This window comes from Numida meleagris, chromosome 1, assembly GCF_002078875.1.
Source record: "Numida meleagris isolate 19003 breed g44 Domestic line chromosome 1, NumMel1.0, whole genome shotgun sequence".
In the NCBI taxonomy this organism is placed as follows: Eukaryota; Metazoa; Chordata; class Aves; order Galliformes; family Numididae; genus Numida; species Numida meleagris.
Genome location: NC_034409.1, coordinates 47,566,000 through 47,587,104, shown reverse-complemented (window position 1 = coordinate 47,587,104; position 21,105 = coordinate 47,566,000). Strand labels below are relative to the sequence as shown.

Genomic DNA, 21,105 nt, shown 5'->3' with positions numbered 1-21,105 from the left:
AGAGCAAATCTGCCTTACATCACGTGCACACCGATATCACAGATTAAATCAATTCCACCACAATAAGGATATTTTGAGTCTCACTGGGAACAAGACATCTTGTAGAAATTGCTGTATAGCATAGCAGATGGCATCTTTCTTGCAGACATCACTTGAATGTGCTTCTATTGCCTTGGAGAAGAAAGACCAAAGTATTTCTATCGCTGTAAGAGACTTACACATCAATTCTCCCATGCAGAAATGTGCATCCGTTTTTGGTTGTGGTCTCACAGATGAATTATCATGGCATTTGTGTTCTTTGAAATCATAGGAAAGCACGTGATATGTAAATGTGTTGCAGGTGAGACCGTATCTTACAGTCTGCACCATGTTTTTCACTATCAGGACCAGCTTTAGGCATAGGCAGAGTAGGCATTGCCTGCTGTAGCACATCGACACGAGGCTGGCACTGCATCATAGACTTGAGCAAAATGAAGAGAGAGCCTTCTGGTCTCAAAGCAGCAGCTCCAGGTTCCACTTGCACTAGCTCAGAAAACTTGTCCAACCAGCCCCCCTGCAATAAGTCCCCTTGACTGGTAAAGGAGTTCAAATGAGCTGCAAGTTCATGCAACAGCACACATGATCCTAATTCTCGCCTCTGCTCTTTGCCTTCTTTTGTCTTTGCCTTACTTCTATACTACCTTGGTGGAAGAAGGAGGAAAAAGGTCTTACAGATACCAGGATTCTCTAGCAATGAGATGATAGTCAGGGATGAGGACAAAGCTGTAAGCTGGGATGGCCAAGTTTCTCTTTATTTTCTTTCCCCATGCGAGCAACTCTATGTTGTGTTCATGGGCTCAGACACATAGTTATTACTGGCAGGGGTCAGAGTTGGAGAAGAGTGCACAGTGGGGCCAACACTGCTATAGGCGTCCAGTGCTAGGGTCAGGGAGACAGTTAAACACAGTACCAATAGCTACATGAATAAATATGTCTCGGGAGCCACTCTGAAGTGGAATTTTGCCTACACTGTTGCTAGGCATTGAGCCAAACACTTTTCATATAGTCACTGGCAGCATAAGTTCCATGCTGTTTATAGTAAGGTAAGGAAGAAGCAGTTTGACAGTGAAACTGGTATATTGATTATTGACTGTGCATTACTGTGGGCAGAACATTTTTGTTGATGGAGGACAGCAGATATAGAGACATTTGTGTCTGTGAATGAACAAGAAATAGAGGAGTCAATCACACATAATCCCTTGAATGAGTGAGATTATGCTTTACTAGGTCTCTTCCCATAATCAGTTTTTTTTGGTTGGAGGGAATGGATATGACAAAGTTAGGAATCCTTTTCAAAGGAATTCATCATTTCTCAGTCAACTAAGAAGAATTCATCATGGTCTTAATTCTCACAGTGCTTGAGATAATTCTGTTTCCAGTTTATCTGAAGAGCTTGCCCATCTTTTCAAATTTTCTTGCTCACGATACTTCCATTCAACATAGTCTATCTTCCTCCTTACTGGTTTGCTATTGACCAGGAACAGCCCTGAAAGGATTATGCTCTAGATACAAATATATTTATATTGATACATGGATGTATTGATACAAAGATAAGATATTTACAGCAGAAAAACTGTACCAAATAGGAAAGATTTACAGACGTGTGAAGAAATGCGTTTGCATCTCCACGAGACCTAGATTCCCATCATTGTGGAATATCTACTTTCTCTAAGAAAAACTGGATAGCCCATTAATATGATTGAAGTACATACAGGTATTTGTGCAAACTGTACTCTGCAAAAATATGTGCTCTATATCGCACGTATTCATATACTATTGATATTAAATTACTGAGAAGACTCATAAAAGCAATTACGGGTTGACCACCTCCTGGTAAGCCTTTTGTATTACTTTTTTTTGAGAGGCCCAATGAAACTTCCATACTTCATGTATTAATGTTTCAAAGCAGTAGGAAGTCCTGGAGTAATGTCAGCTCCCACAACAGACCTGTGCTAAGCTCCTTTCCAACCTAACAGAAAATCTTCTGAGGCTCAGCTAAAGTTATTGTAAAAAGCCATTATGGACTTCAGTTTGCATAAGATGTTTTACAGATCTAAGCAGCAATATCAAACGGTTAAAAGTCATCTGGTTTTTGTTCAAGGATTATCCAGGTTGCTATACAAACTCTTGGAATATGGTTAATTTTAAATATCCACCTCAGTTTGGGGTCCATTCTGGTATTGCTTGGGAAGCTTCTGCATGTCACTTGCAATTACAATGTCTATTATAACATGTTGGTTAGAATCTAAGTTTGGATTTTTCTGAAACAATTTTATGCCACAGTATGATAAATTTCAAATGATACCCTTAACAGGAATGTGTAATTTCCCTGTGCTTGGAATTAAATTCCTCCTTGTGCTGGTCATCACTTGAGAGTCATGGTGGACAAGAAAAACAAAGAAAAGTATTAATGTGTTCAATAAACAAAGTTCTGCTGGAGTTTTTAGAATTATATCCTGAATATACCCATTTTCTGCCTTTTTCGGTTAAGCCCTGGTAACCTTTGTGGCTGTTATGAAAAGAAAAAGTTTAGGAAAGACTCCTCTGAGAACAAAGGCGCAAAACGTTTCCATTTGAGAAACTACCTCAAAAATTAAACATTGATGGAAGATCTTTCTTGAAGTATTTAGTTTCTTGAGCAGAAATTGCTTTTAAATTCACCATTTCCTATTTAAATTTTTCCAGCTATAGTTGAAAAAATATAAAACATCTACAGCCTTACTATAAATCATGTGTGTCTTATATGTCTGTTTGCTACCTTTCATATTTTTGTAAGAAAAGGATATAACCTTAAAATTTTATTTAGTAAAAACATTTTTTAAATTATTCATTTGAATGGTGACCTTTTCAAGTTGAATTATTTTCTGTTGTCATGAAGGTTTTCTTGTGTCTTATAGTATTTTACGGTTGAAGAAACCATGCAGATAATTTAATTACTTGGACTAAAACTGTTGTGCAGTTTATGTCTTTTGCTGTACCACAGGAGAGAAACTGTGAAATGTATTCATTCTTGATTCATTAAAGGGTTTTGCTTTTATATAATCAGAAATGCAGACCACTACCTATGTTGTATTAAAAAGAGAAAGGGGAATGCAGAGTAAATCATGCCACGGGCTATGGTTTGTGTATTGTCTTTCCTAATGTCTTGTGAAACGTAAAAATCTACAACAAACAGATATGTAAAGCGTAAGTGGTATAAAGATTCTATTCAGATTTAAGAGCTCTAGGTTGCTTTTGAATCTTGCTATTTTCTGCATTTGTTTTGACTGCTCTCATCATTCAAGATTGACGCTTGGATGGGTGTGTAGGAGGAAGCAGCAGCAGCAGGCTTACAGCTTGCAGACAAAAAAAAAATCTGCCTTATCTGATGGCTATTATTGAAAATGCGAGGTGTAGCCTAGGCTGGGTAATGAAGGGGAGCGAGCGAGGGGGAGCAAGAAGCATGGAGCTGCATACTGATGAGTGTAGGAGTACTTGATAAAAAGAATTCTTGCTGCTGGCAGTGCATTGCTCATTGTGGAGTATTCCAACAATCACATATAACGGAGAGCTGCTTAGCTGACAGCTTGATATGCTTTTTTTTTTTTTCCTTCTGTATGACGTACTGGTCTGTAGTAAAGATTAATAACCAAGAAATGTAGAGCTAGGATCAGATCTTACGGTATATACTGCCCTGTAAACTATGTTTTACTTCTGACTTTTCTGCTTGCTGAAAACATTAATCTGTCAAGCTGGCGGGCTCCTTTGATACCAACTTTCCCAGGAACACGATGTGGCAATGCCACCTCTCAGCCCAGGACTACCGCTATTATCCAGTGGACGGTTATTCGTTGCTTAAACGCCTCCCTCTTCACCCTCCTACAGGACCCCGATGCCCTGTCCAGACAGTGGGACAATGGTTGGAAAATATTGGGCTACCTCAGTATGAAAACCACTTGCTGGCTAATGGATTTGACAATGTGCAATTTATGGTAAGAAATCTTCTGTGCATAGCCGTGTATATACACTGCTGCCTTTTTTGTCTGTCTCTTATGTGATCATTAAAACCTTAAAGCTATTCTGCATTGCACTGAGATATGTGTAGTGTTTCACTTTTCTGTGTCTAGCTAAATGAATATATAGACTGTCCAGTAATAAACTTCTAAATTATACACGTTGCAAAATATTCTAGCAAGAAATATGCTAAAAGAAAACTGCATATTAAGGTGCTTTCTCTCCCTTATCAGCCTTCAGGTTAAAAAAGAAAAATGCACAGTTCTTTTAATCCACCGCAGGAGACAATTTCACAATATTTAAAGCTGTAAACACTCCTGTTTGCAATACCTCACATAATACTATTTTTTATTTAAACATTAACATAATCTTCACAATAATTAAGTAGCATGCAATGCCATTCTTGCATTGAGAGGTATTTTAAAAGCAGATCACTATTTAATAAAGTGCACTCCCTTTGCAATTGATTCTGGATGTCTTCATTAAATGTTTTTGCACCTTAGACGATCATGCTGTGGGATTCACTTGTTGAAACTTATGCCCTGTGTGGAAAAGTAATGCATTCCTTTTAATAGTTCTATTTTCCTGTTTTAGCACTAAGTATATTTCAGGAACAAGTGAATGAAAGAAATTTTATGTGCTTCAGAATTTATAGTATTAGCACAAGGTGTTAAGTAACACAGACCTGCCAAAAAAACTTTCAGCTGAAATGAATATTGACAGTAAAGAGAGAAGGTTACTTACAAGACTGTTATGTAATCACATTTGTACCAGTTTCAGTATTTCCATTGTTTGTATCTGTTGCAAAAATCCCAATCACGGTTCTCATATAGAATCAGATCTTAAAATGTTACTAATCACCTCTTATTTAAAATAATTCTAGTAACCAGCAATGCCTTAGAACAGTTCTAACTTTTCATAACTTAAACTTGGCATATGAGAAATAGAACTGAGACATGAATATTATGACTATAAAATCATCTTATGAGTTGTGTTTTTCCTATTTAATTTATTTTGCCAGCATCATTATATGCCTACATGTTACTGATCAGAAAACTAAGGCACCAATTTATGTCATTTCCACGTTATAATAGTGTAGAGATTTCTTCCTGTTTTTACATGTCTGACATCTTTTGCTTATATCAGTAAAAATCATTACCACCTTTACCTTTAAATATTCTTGAAACCAAAGCTGCAAGGGTGTGCAGAGCGGGAATAAAAAAGTTCTAAAATGCAATTCAAGCCACAGTTTCCGAAAACATAACAGCAAATTCTTATATATATTTATATATATAGCAGCATCAGTTATGTAAGTAGGTGATCATTTAGTCCTAAAGAGATTACAGAAGGAAATTGTTCACAGGAGACTGTAGGTGGCATAACAAATGCAGAGGGGTACACCTACCACAGGTAAATGATGAACACCCAAGGAGCTAAAGAAACTGCCTTGGAGGGCTTTCCAGTCATTCCCTGTCTGTGGAGGGGCCCCAGCCACATTCTGTGGGGATTTATGACTTGCATTTCTTAAGACTCTTATTGGCACAGTTTTGTAAATATACAAACTCTGAGAGCCTATGAAAATCAAACTTTTCGGGTATTAGGCAGATTAAATTATGTCTGGTTTTTTTTGTGTTCTAGCTGATGTTTTCCAATCATTTTAAATTATTCTTTTCCTAACTATATATTGCAGATAAAATAGACAGCTGCTTTTAAGAATAGTTGTGGTAGCATGCATGCGTGAACAGAAGACTAGAGCCTCAAATGCAGTGATTAGACAAAAATCTGGAAAACTGTCTAGTAATAAAAGTATAAAATTGCAATAATTTAATAATTACTGATTTATGGATTTCACAGTTTATTATACTGTAACATATTTCAGTTTTTGTTTGCATTAGAAACTGATCATTTCCCTTATTTTATGAGAAATAAAATCAACAGAAAATACCAGTTTCTTTTTATATTATTCTTTTGAATATGTCAGCATTATGTAATGAAACACTCTCCTGAAAAACTCAAAAGAGTGTTTCTTAAAATATCTTCTAGCCTATCCAAAATTTTAATGAGAAAATTAAACTTAGTTTGTAGGAAAATGAGAGAGGAAAGAACTGCTATGTAACAGAAAAAAAATCAGACTTCTCCAAACTTAAATATACTGTAGTCTTTTTTGAACATGAGAGAACTGAATTACCTTTATTAAAATGGCTTCTTACATATATTTTACAAGCTTATTATATCAAGTGTTTCATACTGGTTATCTGCTTTACATCAAAGAATTCTAATACTTCAATGCACTAAAAAATCAGTTAGACATATTTGTTCATCATTCTGTACCATATTCCTGCTTCTGTTTTTCTGGAAGCACATTCTGACCTGCATTTATTCATTCTGTTGCCTAAGCAACAACCATCACGCTCCTATTAAGTATGATTTAGTAGTACAGGTCTTTCTAGATGTTCAGAACAGGAGAGGGGATATCACAATGATATAATTAATGTCCATGGAACAACATAAATCTGAGAACAAATATAATGTATCTATATAACCCTCAACAGCAAAATTCTACTAATTAAATTAACACTCCAATATAAAGGTTTTCTTCTTCAGATAAAAGGATTTCGTAGTTAATCATTCATTATATCACAGAAATTAACTCCTTATATTTAATCTCCCTTGGCTATTAGGGAAGTTGTTCACTAAATTGTACTTAGAATTAGGAAGATTTGTTCATGCTACTTTAAGTATGTGGACTTCATAGCAAGAAACAGCCTGCTTGCTATTAACCATAAAGAATGTAGAGTGTTGCCTTAAGTTCGTCAATATATATGTTTAAAAAATATGGTAAAACATAGTATTAAAATGTTAGTTATGTTTTCCTTAACTACTCTATTTCCATTTACTGAGCATTGGTGCACATAGCATGTTGCAGTTCCTACCTTCTATTAGTGTCATGCAGAAATAACAATTGCATAACATTTAGTAGGCCCGAGGCAGATTCAGTCCCAAATTTCAGCTCATTTATGCTTATAGGAATGGAATCATACTTGAATATATATATATATGTATATATATGCAATCATTATTAACTTCAACATTTTGTTGTGTAATAGGCTGCAGTGTCCTTCAGATGTAAAAACTTGTCATAGCTTTGCAGGGATACTCGTTATTTGAAGTTGCAGATGATGCTGTGATTTTCGTAGTGTAAATGTTGTTTTGCAGTTACGCTAATTCTAAAGCACACAACAACAATTTGATCAGTTACAAATTGTATTATATGAACTAGATATAAACTATGACGAAACCTAATGAATCAGTTAACATCATTTTGATGCATAGGCCCCATAGGTATCCCTGGGACAAGTTAAAACCTCTGTACAGACTTGCAGGCCTATATAACTTAGTCTGCTGAGAAAGAAAAAGTTTAGCAGGTGAAAATGTACAAATGCACGAGGTCACTGGACCCTTGCATGCAGCTTTCTACAACTTTGGCGCTTCATCAATGCTCTCGATTTACAGAGATAAAAGCAGTTCATCAAATTGCTACCCAGTAGGGACTAGTCCTTATTAACGACTTCATATGACTATCTACTTATAGGTTGTTCTAATCATTTAAGATATTCTAAAATTTTATCACTTGCTTAGTATTGTAATTTGATGAAGATAATCTCTCTTAAAAAGTTTTGTAAAGTACTGTATGAGAGAAACAGTGACCAGGAAGACAAAATGAATTAACATAAAGTATGAAGCACTCGATTATGGTTTTCTGACATTCCAAAGCACTATTCACTAATAACAGTTAATATGTGAATTGGCATTGGACAGCAGACTGTCTTTCACTGCTGCTGTGAATTTGCACACATGCACCCGTAGTCCTCCAAGTACTTAGGTGACTTGCATAGCCTGAAGATAATACATATTGCCTAAATATTTTAAAGAATTCACTCTCTTTCACTGTTAGGAAACTGAGGCTTAGAGTGACTAGGGGGTGTAATTTAAAACTGCTTAAGAAATTGAGATAAGAGGCACTAGATCTTGAAAGAGCTGCTATTAGAATGTTTAACAGATGTATTGAGTTGCTTAGGTATCTAGTATCAGTTGAGATACTGAAGGAAATCCAGGAGTTTTCAGACCAGGTTGAAAGATATTACTGAGGACCAGAGTCAGCCCAGCCCTTCATGATTAGCGTGGAGGCATCTTAGCTGGTTCTAGATTACTGATGCATATGCAGCTGAAACAAATCTTAAATGGTCTCAGTCCCACAGAGCTTGTGACTTGTCTTGATTTTCTTCTTAGTATCTTAGTTGCTTATACAGTTCTTTCATAGAGTCGTAGGGGTTAGAAGGGAGATTTGGAAATCATCTAGTCCAACGCCTTCTAATTATTTTCTATTTATATTCATATATATAAATATAGTATTTTTATTCATCTGAGAACTTACCTGCACAAGGGCTGCTCCAAAAGTAATGCCTCCTATTTTATTATTTCGGCCCACAATGTCAGATACTGATGTTTTTGGCACGGCAGTAGAGGCTGAAGCTTTCCACCAATATTCTGTTACATTTTGTTGCCGTGTGACAGACAGCAGCAGAGCGGCAGTCTGACAAAATGGAGTCTGGCATGGAAGTGTTTATGAAGCAAAGGCGTGTCATTGAATTCCTCCATGCAGAAAAAATGGCACCCACTGGCATTCGTTGACATTTGCTGAACGTTTATGGAGACCAAGTACTGGATGTGAGCACAGTGAGGTGGTGGGTTGTGTGTTTCAGTGGAGACAGTGACATGAAAGACAAGCCATGTTCTGGTTGGCCATGCACAGCTGTCACACCATGAAGTGAAGAGCATCTTGATCAGCTCTGGGAGATTACAACCAGAGTATTGCGTATAGAGATGAATATTGGCTTTAATGCATTGGCAATGATGGTGGAAATGTTGGAATATGACGAAGTTTGTGCCAGGTGGGCCCCACAAATGCTCACAGGGGAACAGAAAGAACACCATATGCAAGTTTATCAGGACCTGCTGAACAAATACAAGGCTGAAGGTGATGGTTTCCTGGATCACATTATTACTGGTGACGAGATGTGGTGTCACTACCACAAGCTGGAGCCAAAACATCAGTCCATGGAGTGAATTCCTCATCGAAGAAAAATTTGAAGACACAGCCCTCAGTGGGTAAAGTAATATGCACTGTCTTTTGGGATAGGAAGGGGGTAATCCTTCTGAATTTCCTGGAACTGGAACAAACGATCAACTCTGACTGCTACATCATGATTCTGACTAAGCTGAAGGCTCAAACTTCCCAGAGTCAGGCCAGAGGGGAAGACAGCCTTTCTCTTACAACACGGTAATGCCGTGACCCATACCAGTTTGAAGACCGTGGGGCACATTACCAATCATATCTGGACTGTCCTACCACACCCACCATATAGTCTGGATTTGGCACCTTCCATCTATTCAGGTTGATGGACTGCATAAGCAGCATTTTCCTAGCAATTATTCTGTCATAGCAGCTGTGAAGCAGTGGGTCACCTCTGCTGGTACAGATTTTTATGAGTGCAGGATGCAGGGTCTTGTTCATTGCTGGTCAAAACGTACAGCTGGTGACAGTGCTGAAAAATAATGTTTTGCAGCTGAAAATTTGCTCTATCAAATAGGGTTGTGCTTTTTGTATCTGTTGTAGTTTCCATGGAAATAAATAGGAGGCATTACTTTCAGAGCAACCTACAGACTTAATTGGGTTCACAGTGATGCTAGGCATGGGCTACCTTCTCAATTCCCCTTAGCTGTTTGTTTTGAATTTAGTTTTGAGCTAAGTTTTGACTTTTCTTTCTCCCTTACTCCCCCTGTCTGTTTCTTTTTCTTTCATTTTTTACTAAATCCAGAGGTTTATTAGTCAGCTGAAGTTTATCTGCTGTCTATCTTCAGGTCTCATTCCTGGGATTTGCTGTCCTGGAACACCCAGTAATTCTTGCCTTTAATCTGTTTGGAGGATTTAAAACTCTGTATCAAGTGTAAAGGACAGATTCGATTTCATTTCTTTAGAGATATGCACCTGAACAAAATTCTCTGTGTGCATTAGCTCCAAGTCTTGCACCTGCTGAGATCACTACAGCTTTTGTCCAAAAATACCTGATACAGAGATTCATGATTTTGGCATGAGAAGAAAGCTTGAAAGAGTGAGTCAGTCTGCCAACACTTTACTTAAATTAGCCATGCTGCAGATAATGAAAAAGAGGCCAATGTTTTACAAGGGTGCTATTCTGTTGTGACTTTAGTGACCCTCAGGAGCCAGCTCCTGAAGTGCTTAGGAAAGCAGACTGACCTTTGCAACATCCTGGCTTGGAGCTCTCCGGGTCCTCATTGGCTACCACAGATTCTGATCAGGCCATTCATGAATCATTTGAAGCACAAGAAAATTCAGACAGCATTATCTATGTGTAGTCTACCCAGATGATTAATTGTTTAAGGCAACCTTAAAACTCAGTCAGTTATATGCAGCAAGTCATGTTTTTAGCATCACAGAAAGAATGCAAGTCCTCCTGATGCTGGAATAATTGGTGGTTTTCTGTACATTTGGTAAAATCTTAGAATATAAACCTGGAACCACGAGTTTCAGTCTCCTTAATTGGACCTCACTTGCAAGCCCCAGGACTTGCTTCTAGTTTTATGTTTTATCTACAGAACTTTGCACTGAAACTGTGGAGCTTCTCTCAGTGCCAGTGTGGCCCTGGCTTCCATCATGAGCCAAGTGCCTATTTGTTAGTCTGCACTCTTCTGAGTCTTCCTCTCCTTCACCTTGACAAACTTTTGCAAGTGTAGCTCCTGAGGCAGGCCAACTCCTCCCTTAGGTTAACCCGTTAATCAAACATACAATGAGGCACAGTTTAGTTTTAGTGAGGCAGGATGTTTAGGAATCAGTAGCCCATATATTGGAATCACTTGTTTAAGACATTGATGTAGACCTGGAATATATGGTACAGGTTGTATGGGAAACCCATAGCCTTCTGGAGATTCAGTTGGATTTCGAGCAATGTACATTACAGCAGTCAAATCTAGATTCTTATTTGTGGGCTAGTAAATAAAGCATCCTGATAGCCATGAAAGGCAAGGGAGCATAAAGTGTAATTCAGCTGATTGGATGACTAATTATTAGAATAAAATAAAGTAGATTCATCTGGTCAGCTGAATCTCTTTCCAGGCTCTATTTATTTATTTATTTATTTTTACTAGGTCTCCTTAAGCTGTTCTGTGGACATAAAAATGTAAAAGGCTCAGTTTGGGCTAGAATCTAACCAGCATCCATAAAAAGTGAAATAAATTATTTTTGTTGGAGCTTTTTCTCCTCTCTCAGAACATCCAATCCTGAAGCTTGAAGTTTTTAATCCTAGTAGGGATTCCTATTACATGACCTGCAAAGTTGAGCTCAGGTGCATGCCTGAGATGAAGATTGTCTCTCTTATCCAGCAACAGCAAATGGTCTCACAAATAATCCTATTCTGCCTTCTTCACTTAATGGTTCCATCGTGGCATTCCTTAAGCTAGTCAAGGAGCAGAAGGGCTTATTCATGTACTTCTCAGTATCACGTATTTAAATAATATCTTGCACTATTTTCCTGTCTTCTGGGAAGCTCAGAACATTCTTCATCATTCTATGTGCATGCATACAGATAAAAGATCTGGAGAGGCAGTGCTCATTCTGATTTTCCCCAAGAGAAAGGGTTTTTAGAAGGATCTGCTTCATATTTATACATATATATATATAAATATATGTATGGTATGTGTGTTTGTGCGTGTGTGTAAGAAAACACAGGCACTGTAGGCTGGTGACTGATCCTGCACTTGACAAGACTGTATGAAAGATTTGGCAGTAATAATTGTTCAACAGAAGAAAGAAAAACAAGACAGAATTTTTACTGATATCATTTGGAAAACTGAGTCATAAGGAATCCATCTCCAAACTTTATTAAAATATCATGGATGTGGTGGATTCCTTGAGAGTCAGAGGTTACAGTTAGAGGTTATCTAAACCTGTTGCAACAGTTGTATCTTAAAAGTATGATCATGGATGGGTCCATCTGTACTGGATGGGTTCCTGCTAAGCTCTGCTAAGTTAACCTTTAGAGGAGGGTTTGTCTGGCTGTTCTAGGCTATTTTGCCATCTGTATTTAAATGTTATTCTACACAAGGTTATACATAAAAGGTACACAGGCTGTACACTTGCTAGATCACCCAGGTGCCAGTGTATGGGGTGGAGAGTCCTTTCACTCACCTCTTCCATTCAGGGTAGTGACATGTAGTGTCTATGTGTCTCTTTGGGAAGCTCACTATAACAGTCTGAGAGAAAAGAGTTTGTCCAAGGTACATATAAATGTATTGGATTCTGTAATACCCACACTAAAACAAGAGGGTGGGTCGAAATTATCCAATCAGATATTGAAAGCCATTGCATGTACGGTCACCAATAAAAGTGAAATTATTTCATTGTCTATATCTGTGAGTACTTAAGGGCTGAAATTAGTCCCATCTGTTCTAACAATATGTTAAATGTTAACGTTAAATGTTGTGCTTGAGCTAAAAGCTTGCCTGGTGCAGAGAAAGACCTTCATCTCAGTGTGCAAACACTGATGAACCTGAAAAGTTCTGAGACTACAAATATAAGGAATTTTCTGTTGGCACTAAATAGAAGTTTATGAGAAACTACTAGCAAATATTTCACCTGAAAGATAGATTGCTAAAACAGCTGAAAATTCTAAACATGATTAAAATTAACATGGTATTTTATTACCTCATAAAATAAGAGACGCCATGCTGATACAATGTTCTTGCTATGTATTTATTTAAGGCCAAAACGTTTACAGCTGATTTTGCTATCAAAAAGGAAAATGGTATATCTTCAAGAATTAAAAATGTTTGTATAGAGAATGAAATGTATAATGATATTCTCCTCAAATTATGAAAATATGAAAAAGATGGCAATGTGAAAAAGGGCATTAAGAGTAACAGAAAGCTTAAAGGTTAAGAGAGGAGAAATTCTAGGAACTTTTGCTCTGCAAAGTAAAAAAAGAAAGGAAGATTCAAAGGATAATCAGTTTATTTACATTTACATATTTATTGGTAAGTAATGGAAAGCTTTGCAATGCAGGACAAAGATAGGCTTAAAACCAGTAGCTTGTATGCAAAATTAAGTTACAGTTTATTCTTAGTTGTTTTATATGAAAATACGTAATGCAGAAAGAAATTACACAATGAAAAGGACTAAATATGGAACAAAATATACATTTGTGTATAATATTGTTTTAGAAAAGTATTGTCCAACAAGAAAAAAATAAATGGATTCTGGACCAGCAGGTAAATTAATCTCAAAAAGACAGACTTCCCTGACTAAGTTAAAGATGTTTGAAGGAGACAGCAATACAGAGGAGCTTCATTACAGATAATTACACTGTGCAATGCTAAAGGAGTTTTCAGGGAAAGATTAATGGATACTAACAGGTAACTGGAAATTTCAAGTATAAGAATCTCAGACATGTTATTCTTTACGAAGGAAGAGTGGGTGTTGGTAAAAAAAAATCTCAGGTGTTTATGCATATGAAAAAAAAACAACCAAACAAACTGTATCTAAAATAAGAAAAAGAGAGAACATACCATGAAAGAACTACTAAACAACTGAAGTACAATAGGGAAAAAAATAGTAGGGAAAATGACCTTACATTAACTATGTGAGTAAAATGCATTCTGAAAAACTTTTTAGAATATGCTACAGCTAAAAGGAATATTTACAAAGTTATGACCACTGCTAGAACTCACATGAGTCATTTTAGCCTTAGCATAAGGAACAAAGTACAAGAATTGGTGACACACAGTACTAATGAAGGGCACTGAAATATTAGAGAAAGGGGGAGAGAAGGAGAGAGAGTGATCATACTAGAAGAAGATACTTGATTAATTAAAATATGTGAATCATCTAGGTTAGGTGGTGTTTGATTAAGAGTCTTGGGATAGCGAGGAGGAAATATTGGAATATTTAGTAATCACATTTTAGAACTCCTGGGGAATGAATGAATTACTAGGGGACAAATAAAATACAAATCACAAGATTCATCCTGAATATAACTCTATTGACCTATGTTTTCATCCTTGCACCATACAGCTAATGCCTTATTCAAGAAATAAATGGATGGTAGTGTTAGTAACAGGCAGATTGTACCATCAGTGCTGAGTCTAGTGAGAATAAAATGGGGTGAATAGACTGTGGCAATGGGATGTAGTGGGAAGAAAATAAAGCCAAATGAAGTAACTGTGCAGTTAAGAGAGAATCAAAATATTTAAGAGAAACCAGTAAAAAGATAATCTATTTTACAAGGTATCATGCCTCTCAGCAAATAGATGAGAAGCTTTCCTTCTATCAAAAATAATTAAAATTTCAACAGTGGAGGCAAGCTTAATTTTGCTACTAAATTTACAGCCACCTTTTAAAAGCTGTTCTAAAATGATGTACCAGAATTGCCACGCAAGCAACACTTAGGTAGAGAGTTGCCCTGATTGCTTTAAATTTCCTGGGCACCTAAACTTTCTTCTATTTAGACATGCTCTGTTTTCCCACACATTGTTGAAAACGATTCTTTCTCCCATTCACCATGCCCATATTTTTTTTGTGGTACCAACTCCTCAGCACCAGTTTTAACCTTCGTACTGACCAAAAGCAATGCATCTCGTGAAACCCTTATCAGCATGCTAACTGTTCTGCCTGCCTGAATCTTTTGCTGTGTCTCATTGAGCTTCAGTTGCTGTGCATACGGGATAAAATTTCTGTACAACAATACACGGTGTTTGTTTTAAACTGGCTGCTCTGAAACTGATGGTAAATACACTGATGGTACATACAACCCAGGACTTACTCAAGATCTCATGATTCAGGCTTTTTATTAGTATTATCATAGAATCATAGAATCATAGAATTGCTCTTGAAGTACTTCATTTTATTACTGGAATCTGAATGATTTAACAGGATTATTGATGTGAACACCAATACCTGCTCTAGGTTTATGTAAATACTTTGACTGTTAAAATGATTATTTGAAAATTTTGGATCCCAAAGACCAGCTCTAGGTGCAAGTTTTATAATACCAAAGCTAAAGTATTTACACAGACGGCAGATGGGGAGGGATAAGGTTACTGAGCAAGTGTCTACTAATCATCACTTTAAGTATTAAAAAACAGAATACCACGAGTAAAAGTATCTTGAATAAGCACCTATCAAATTACCTTCCTGTTACAAAGTCAAAGCAGTGTTTCACCTGATTTCCTGTTAGCAGCCATGAACTGGCTAAGAGTGGCCCTCTGTGCACAACCCCCTGTTTGCAGTTATGGAGAGGGGGGAAAAAACCTGCATCTAATTCACTGTAATCTTACAGCTCACACTAAAAACAGATATCTTTGCAGCTGGTTACAGATCTTAAAATCTCTTAAATGTATGATGGCTTCTGTTCTTTAGTGTCCACACTATTAAACAGTTTTTTCACTGTTTCAGGTATGCTCTCTCCAAACAGCTTGCCTTAAAAATACATAAAAAGCCCACTCCTTTAAGATGTTATTTATAAAAAAAAAATAGTTATATGTTGCAGTTCCATACTGCATTACGATAAAAGATTGCAAAAGACTGAGTTGGTTTTTAGCCTTGATCCAATTTTTAATGTTATAGTTCTGTTAGCTTCTCTGAACTCCCAAGGCATGCCTCTTGTTACCAGAAAGGAATTATAAATTGACAATGCAAGTTATTTTATTTCCCTTTCCTTCTCTCTTGGAATCTGGAAATATGTATATTCTGCCCATGAAGTTTTTATTACCTGATGTTTGGATTTTTTAAAGTAGCCTGAAGATTTAGTACATCTCCATCTTTATCCCAGAAAAATAACTTTATGCAGCAAGAGTGAAGTATGTTGAAGAACCCTGATACGAACACATCTTTGCTTCTCTGCAATATCAAGCTTTTTGTCTGCAAATTCTGTTGTCTCTGCTTGTACAGTTTGATTTCTTGAACTCTGTTAGGTATATATATGAATCTTGCTTCATGTATGTATTTGTTCAAGACACATGCCAATTTCCTTCATTCTTGAAACGAAGACTCGAGAGAAAATGGAATAAAGAAAACACTTACTAGCACATGCAGAAGAAGCCTGGCCTGTAAAAAGTGCACAGGACAGTATGTTTAAGTGTCTTTTCTGAGGTCAGCCTTTGATTTGGATTGCAAGTTTTCAGAGGCCAGTTCTCTATTTCCTTAATTACCTGGCTAAGAAATTATGTAATATTGATGATCCACATATATAAAATCAAGAAAGGATACTGGAATGGAAAAATCTGTGTATTAAGAGCTATCTTGTGGTCAACTAAGTGCTTGTGTCTCTCCTTAGAAAGTTCTAGTTTCAAAGTACCTGTAGTTGGAAAACACAGTTTCTCAGGAGTTAATCAGATTGCCTGAGGAATCTCACTGAGTCAGTTAAGTTCTGAGTGAATTCAATGACAACTACTGGACTCCTGCTAAAAATATAGCATGAAAATAAAATGAGTATTTAATACTTATTAATATTTTCATGGCCCAAACAAAATGAGATAAGGAACACTTTCTGTGTATGAGCTAGTTATAAGTAGTTTATAATTATTTTAATCTTGAAGTCATGCATTTTATTGCTCTTGTTAAATCAGACTCATAGTAGAAACTATGTCTTACCATTCCTCATGTCTCCTATAGATACTTGGGCACTATTCTTCCTTCTTTTTTATTTCCAGGATTCTCTATATCTGACTACCACAAAATCCACATGTATTTCTGAGTCCCTGCCATTCTACCCCTTTAAGCTCCCTCTCACACATTTTAGGTGGTTCTAAACAAAGCAGAAGGCATTAAACTGGATGGTCATCTCAGAGGCATTCTTGTTACTCTGGCAGACAGCCCTGGCACAACAGAGCTAATGCTGAATGAGCGCTAGTTTCCTTGACTGGGCTTCATTTGACTCCTTGCAGAAAGCCAAAAATGCTCTACAGCATGGTTTGTAATACCATATTATTCTGATTGTTCCATTTTCCAAAGTGACTCAGTCTTCTGAGTTTCCTGGACAGTTAGCTACATATTAAGACAACCTTAATTGACAAAAATATGTTGATAATGCTTTGATATACATGTCCAAAAGAAAGAGAAAATTCAGATTTGCTGAAGTGTGAGAGCTCACAGCTAAAATTGAATTTGTCTATAGGTCTTCTTTGAGTATATACGTAGATAAGTACTAAGTACTCATTGGACTGGAAGAAAACAATCCCTGTACTTAGGCAGTGAGAATTCTTTTTTTTTTTTTCAAATTCAGGCCCTAATTAGTCCTATTCTAATTCCTTATGTGTATAATGGGTATAAAAATGCTACCTTTCAGAGTCATATAAAATATATTAATTGCTGTTTTGGAGCTGTCTATTATTATTTCAATGAATGTCTAAAAAAAGTCAGAAGAAAGTGAATCATTCTTACAGGTGAAGCTTTCAATGGAAAAATATATATAAGACATGGACCCACACAGGGAAAGATAAAAGCTAAAAAAAGAAATACCAGCAATCTCATTTTGTAATCCCCCTGCACTGAATTCATGGATTATTCAGAAATACAATTATACTCTATGTACTATCACATATAGAATATGTATCCTGTGGTGAAGGCTGGTAAGCCAGTCGTCATTTTGGTAATTTGTAACTCTGCAACTCTGGAACATTGTTTTAATATATAGAGGGGATCAGCAGTTCTTATTTTGTCTGTTTTATTTAGTGCAGTAGCTTCCCTTTTAAGAAGCTGTACTGAAATACAGAAATGGTATCAACTGAAGTTACATAGTCTCCTACTATCTTGTCTCACAAGAACACAGTTTCCTTTTGGACCTGTTATTTGAGGTAGAGAGAACCAGTGACACTCAAATATTCATCAGGACCATGAGGGACATTTTTTATTACAAAGTTAAATTAGAAAATGCTTGCTCACAAAGAAACCTACAAAGCATCAGAATTTGGATAGAATGGAGCCCCCCAAAACTCCCTAAATGTTAATTGTGAAATGCAGTGTCCTTGAGTAGGAAATGGATTGGTGAAAAGGCACCAGTGGCAGAAGGAAGGAGGGTGCCATGCAAAGTGGTCTGACTTGCATGAAAATTTCCTTATGACTAAAGGAAATGAATTTCTAGAGTGTAGGATTAGTGGACTATGGCAGTAACTGTCCCAACATGTGTACTCTGAAAATCAGATGCATAGCAACATTGCAGAGCTCTTCTACAGTGTTTTGGGACTTGATCAATCTGCATACACATAATCCTACTCTAAGAATATGTCAAGCTTTGCTCATATTCATTTTGAACATGTTAACTCAGAGTTTTAAGAAAATGCAGCATGTCTATGGGAAGAATAATCCTGTGAAACAAGTTATCAAATAAATCTCAAGATCACATAAATAACAGCATGTTTACCTTTACATATAAAGTTCTTGAAACCATACAATGTAAGATACATAAGACTGATCTGTGACTTTTAATATTTGCAGCTAGCAGTTGCTTTGGTTCAAGGCAAGTTACATAGTTCAGTTTCTGAGAACAGACTAATTGAAATGCATGGATTTATTTTTAATAAAAGATTATATCTGTCCTTACATAGCTATTCATGGATTGGTACAAAAATATAATGTTCTGTGAATAATTTCCCAAGTATTTGTAATCCCTAACTTCTCTGCTATAGGTAGAAAACAGAACTACAGTAGTCACACTAATTACTGCTTTTGTGTTGTATCTGACTAAACGATGCAAGAATATTTGCAAGAGTGAAAAATGTGTAAATAAGGGGGAGAATGTGAACAGAAAGAAGGGTCACAGCATTTATTTTACTAGTATTTAGTTATGTAGATACTAGTTAATATAGTATTTAGTTAACTAGATCTGAATAAAATACATGTATTGGGAATAAATTACACAGGGAATAAAAGCTAATAAATAATAAAATAATAAATAATAAAAGAACAGAAAGTACCAAGTTTAGGATTTGACTTTCACAGCCAGAAATCTGATTTTGCCTTTTTTGTTGTTTATTTTTACATTTCAGATTTATAAATATTGCCTAATTGTACCTTGTTCAAGTGTTATAGGACAGAATGGAATTTTCCCTTTAGAAAAGAAGAAATATCCTTTCTGCCATGCAATCTTTAAGTCTGGGCTTTTTAACACAGTTTCTGAAGGAACAGCTCTTGTTTTGATTCTTGTGGAATATATCATCCCAAACTTAATTTGTAAGATTTAACAGTCCAGAGCCTGTGCAACACACAGAAAGCAGTCAGCACTGCAGTGTGGGGATGACTTGCTGCAACCTGGAGCAAGGATAGTAAATCCCTTCTTTTATGGGCTGAAGGGCAACTAAGCCATACATACCAGTCAATCTAAGGTGGATTTCTATTTAGTGAAATCAGGTTTTCCACCTGCTCTCAGCACTCACTCACTAATGTAGCTAAATACTCATACGCTTAACTTTAAATTAGCCCACTGATGACAGTACAAGAACATTACATAAGAGCAATTAGTAACGTATTTTGCTTTTCTGGGCATTCGGTTTTGGCCACCAGCAGTGACATCAATGAGGCAGGCCTTCAGCCTCACCTAGCATGGTCGTGCTGGTGTCTCTCCAGCTAATGCGGGGATTCTCCAACGCGCTCCCGAGGAGCAGCACCGGTGGGCACTGAGCTCAGCCTCTGTGGCATGGACCCCTTGTGAAGTAACTGTGCATGAAGTGGTTCCTAACACAGTGCCATGCTCCACGCAGGGCAGCCTTGCAGTGGAACACTGATTAATCCTCCTTTATGAGAATATGGAAAAGCATTTCCCAGATTGTTATCAGAGAATAATCACCCCATGTAGTGACATGAAGCACATGGGATCATATTACAGCGAGCTGCTGGTTGCCATGGTGACGAGAGTGGGCCTGCAACGCCAGCCACCCAGCTGCTGAATTGGAAGGAATAAGAAAAACACAGCCCACTTCCCATGTGAAATGAATTTCAAGAACAAGGAAAGGAAGAAAAGAAAATTGTCAACCCTTAATCAAATGTCCTCATATTTTTAGAAACAGTATGAAGAAAATGGAGACCATCTCTGTTACTTCTTGGGCTTCAGGGGCCCAAAGAGTAATGCCTCTGCATATACTCTGGAAATAAATCACAACAGTTTGTATTAGAAGAATCACAGGTATCAGAAATCTCATGTGTGCAACGGGAAACAATACTTTGTTCAGTCCTGCAATGCCTTCTGTCTGCCTTAACAAATAAAATCTGTAGGAGTATATTAAAATGGGTCTCAACATAATCATAGAGTCAGAGTCACAGGGGATGGAAGGGACCTCTGGAGATCATTGAGTCCAACCCCTCTGTTAAAGCAGGTTCCTACAGTAGGTTGAGCAGAAAAGCGTCAGGTGCAGCTGGAGTATCTCCAGAGAAGGAGATTCCTCCACCTCTCTGGGCAGTGTGTTCCAGGGCTCTGTTACCCTCACGGTAAATAAGTTTTTCCTCATGTTTGCATGGAATTTCCTGTGTCCAGTGTTTGCCCATTGCCTATTGTGCTGTTGCTGTTGAATTTATCTGGCAAGCCTGACTGCATTTGCCCTGGAAGCTTTTAATTTTCACCTAGAGAAAATCAGTATGTTCCAGCTTGTTTTACAGCGGCTCTCTTACCTTTCACCCTTGCTGCACCACAGCAGAGCAACAGAGGTATGAACGTGAAATACATTTAAACAGAGCAAATCAGTGATACATAGAAAACACAATTAATTTTCCGGTACTTCTCATTTTTGGAAGTAGCTTCATATTTTTATTATCTATTGTAATAAAATATTTAAAAAGCAAGTTCAGTTGACCCAATTGCCTCCAGCTGCTAACATCTACATCTGGAAAAGGGTCTGGGTGCCTGGAAGTCAGACTATGGCATCATTTTGCAGTGCACATGATGGGCCCCAAACAGGCAGGTGAGGCCTCCAACACCTCATTAAAAATGCAGATAGTTCTGGCCACAGTGG

The 21,105-nt window shown here is 37.0% G+C and overlaps 1 protein-coding gene across 2 annotated transcripts in view; it reads left to right on the top strand.

The window, feature by feature from the left end:
* The window catches only part of ANKS1B (ankyrin repeat and sterile alpha motif domain containing 1B), a 433,433-nt gene that overhangs the window by 226,586 nt on the left and 185,742 nt on the right, over positions 1 to 21,105 (top strand). For both annotated transcript variants that reach the window (XM_021408341.1, XM_021408420.1), the window contains exon 15: positions 3,904 to 4,010. In XM_021408341.1, the coding sequence (XP_021264016.1) occupies positions 3,904 to 4,010 (107 nt within the window). The remainder of the gene's footprint in view (positions 1 to 3,903; positions 4,011 to 21,105) is intronic.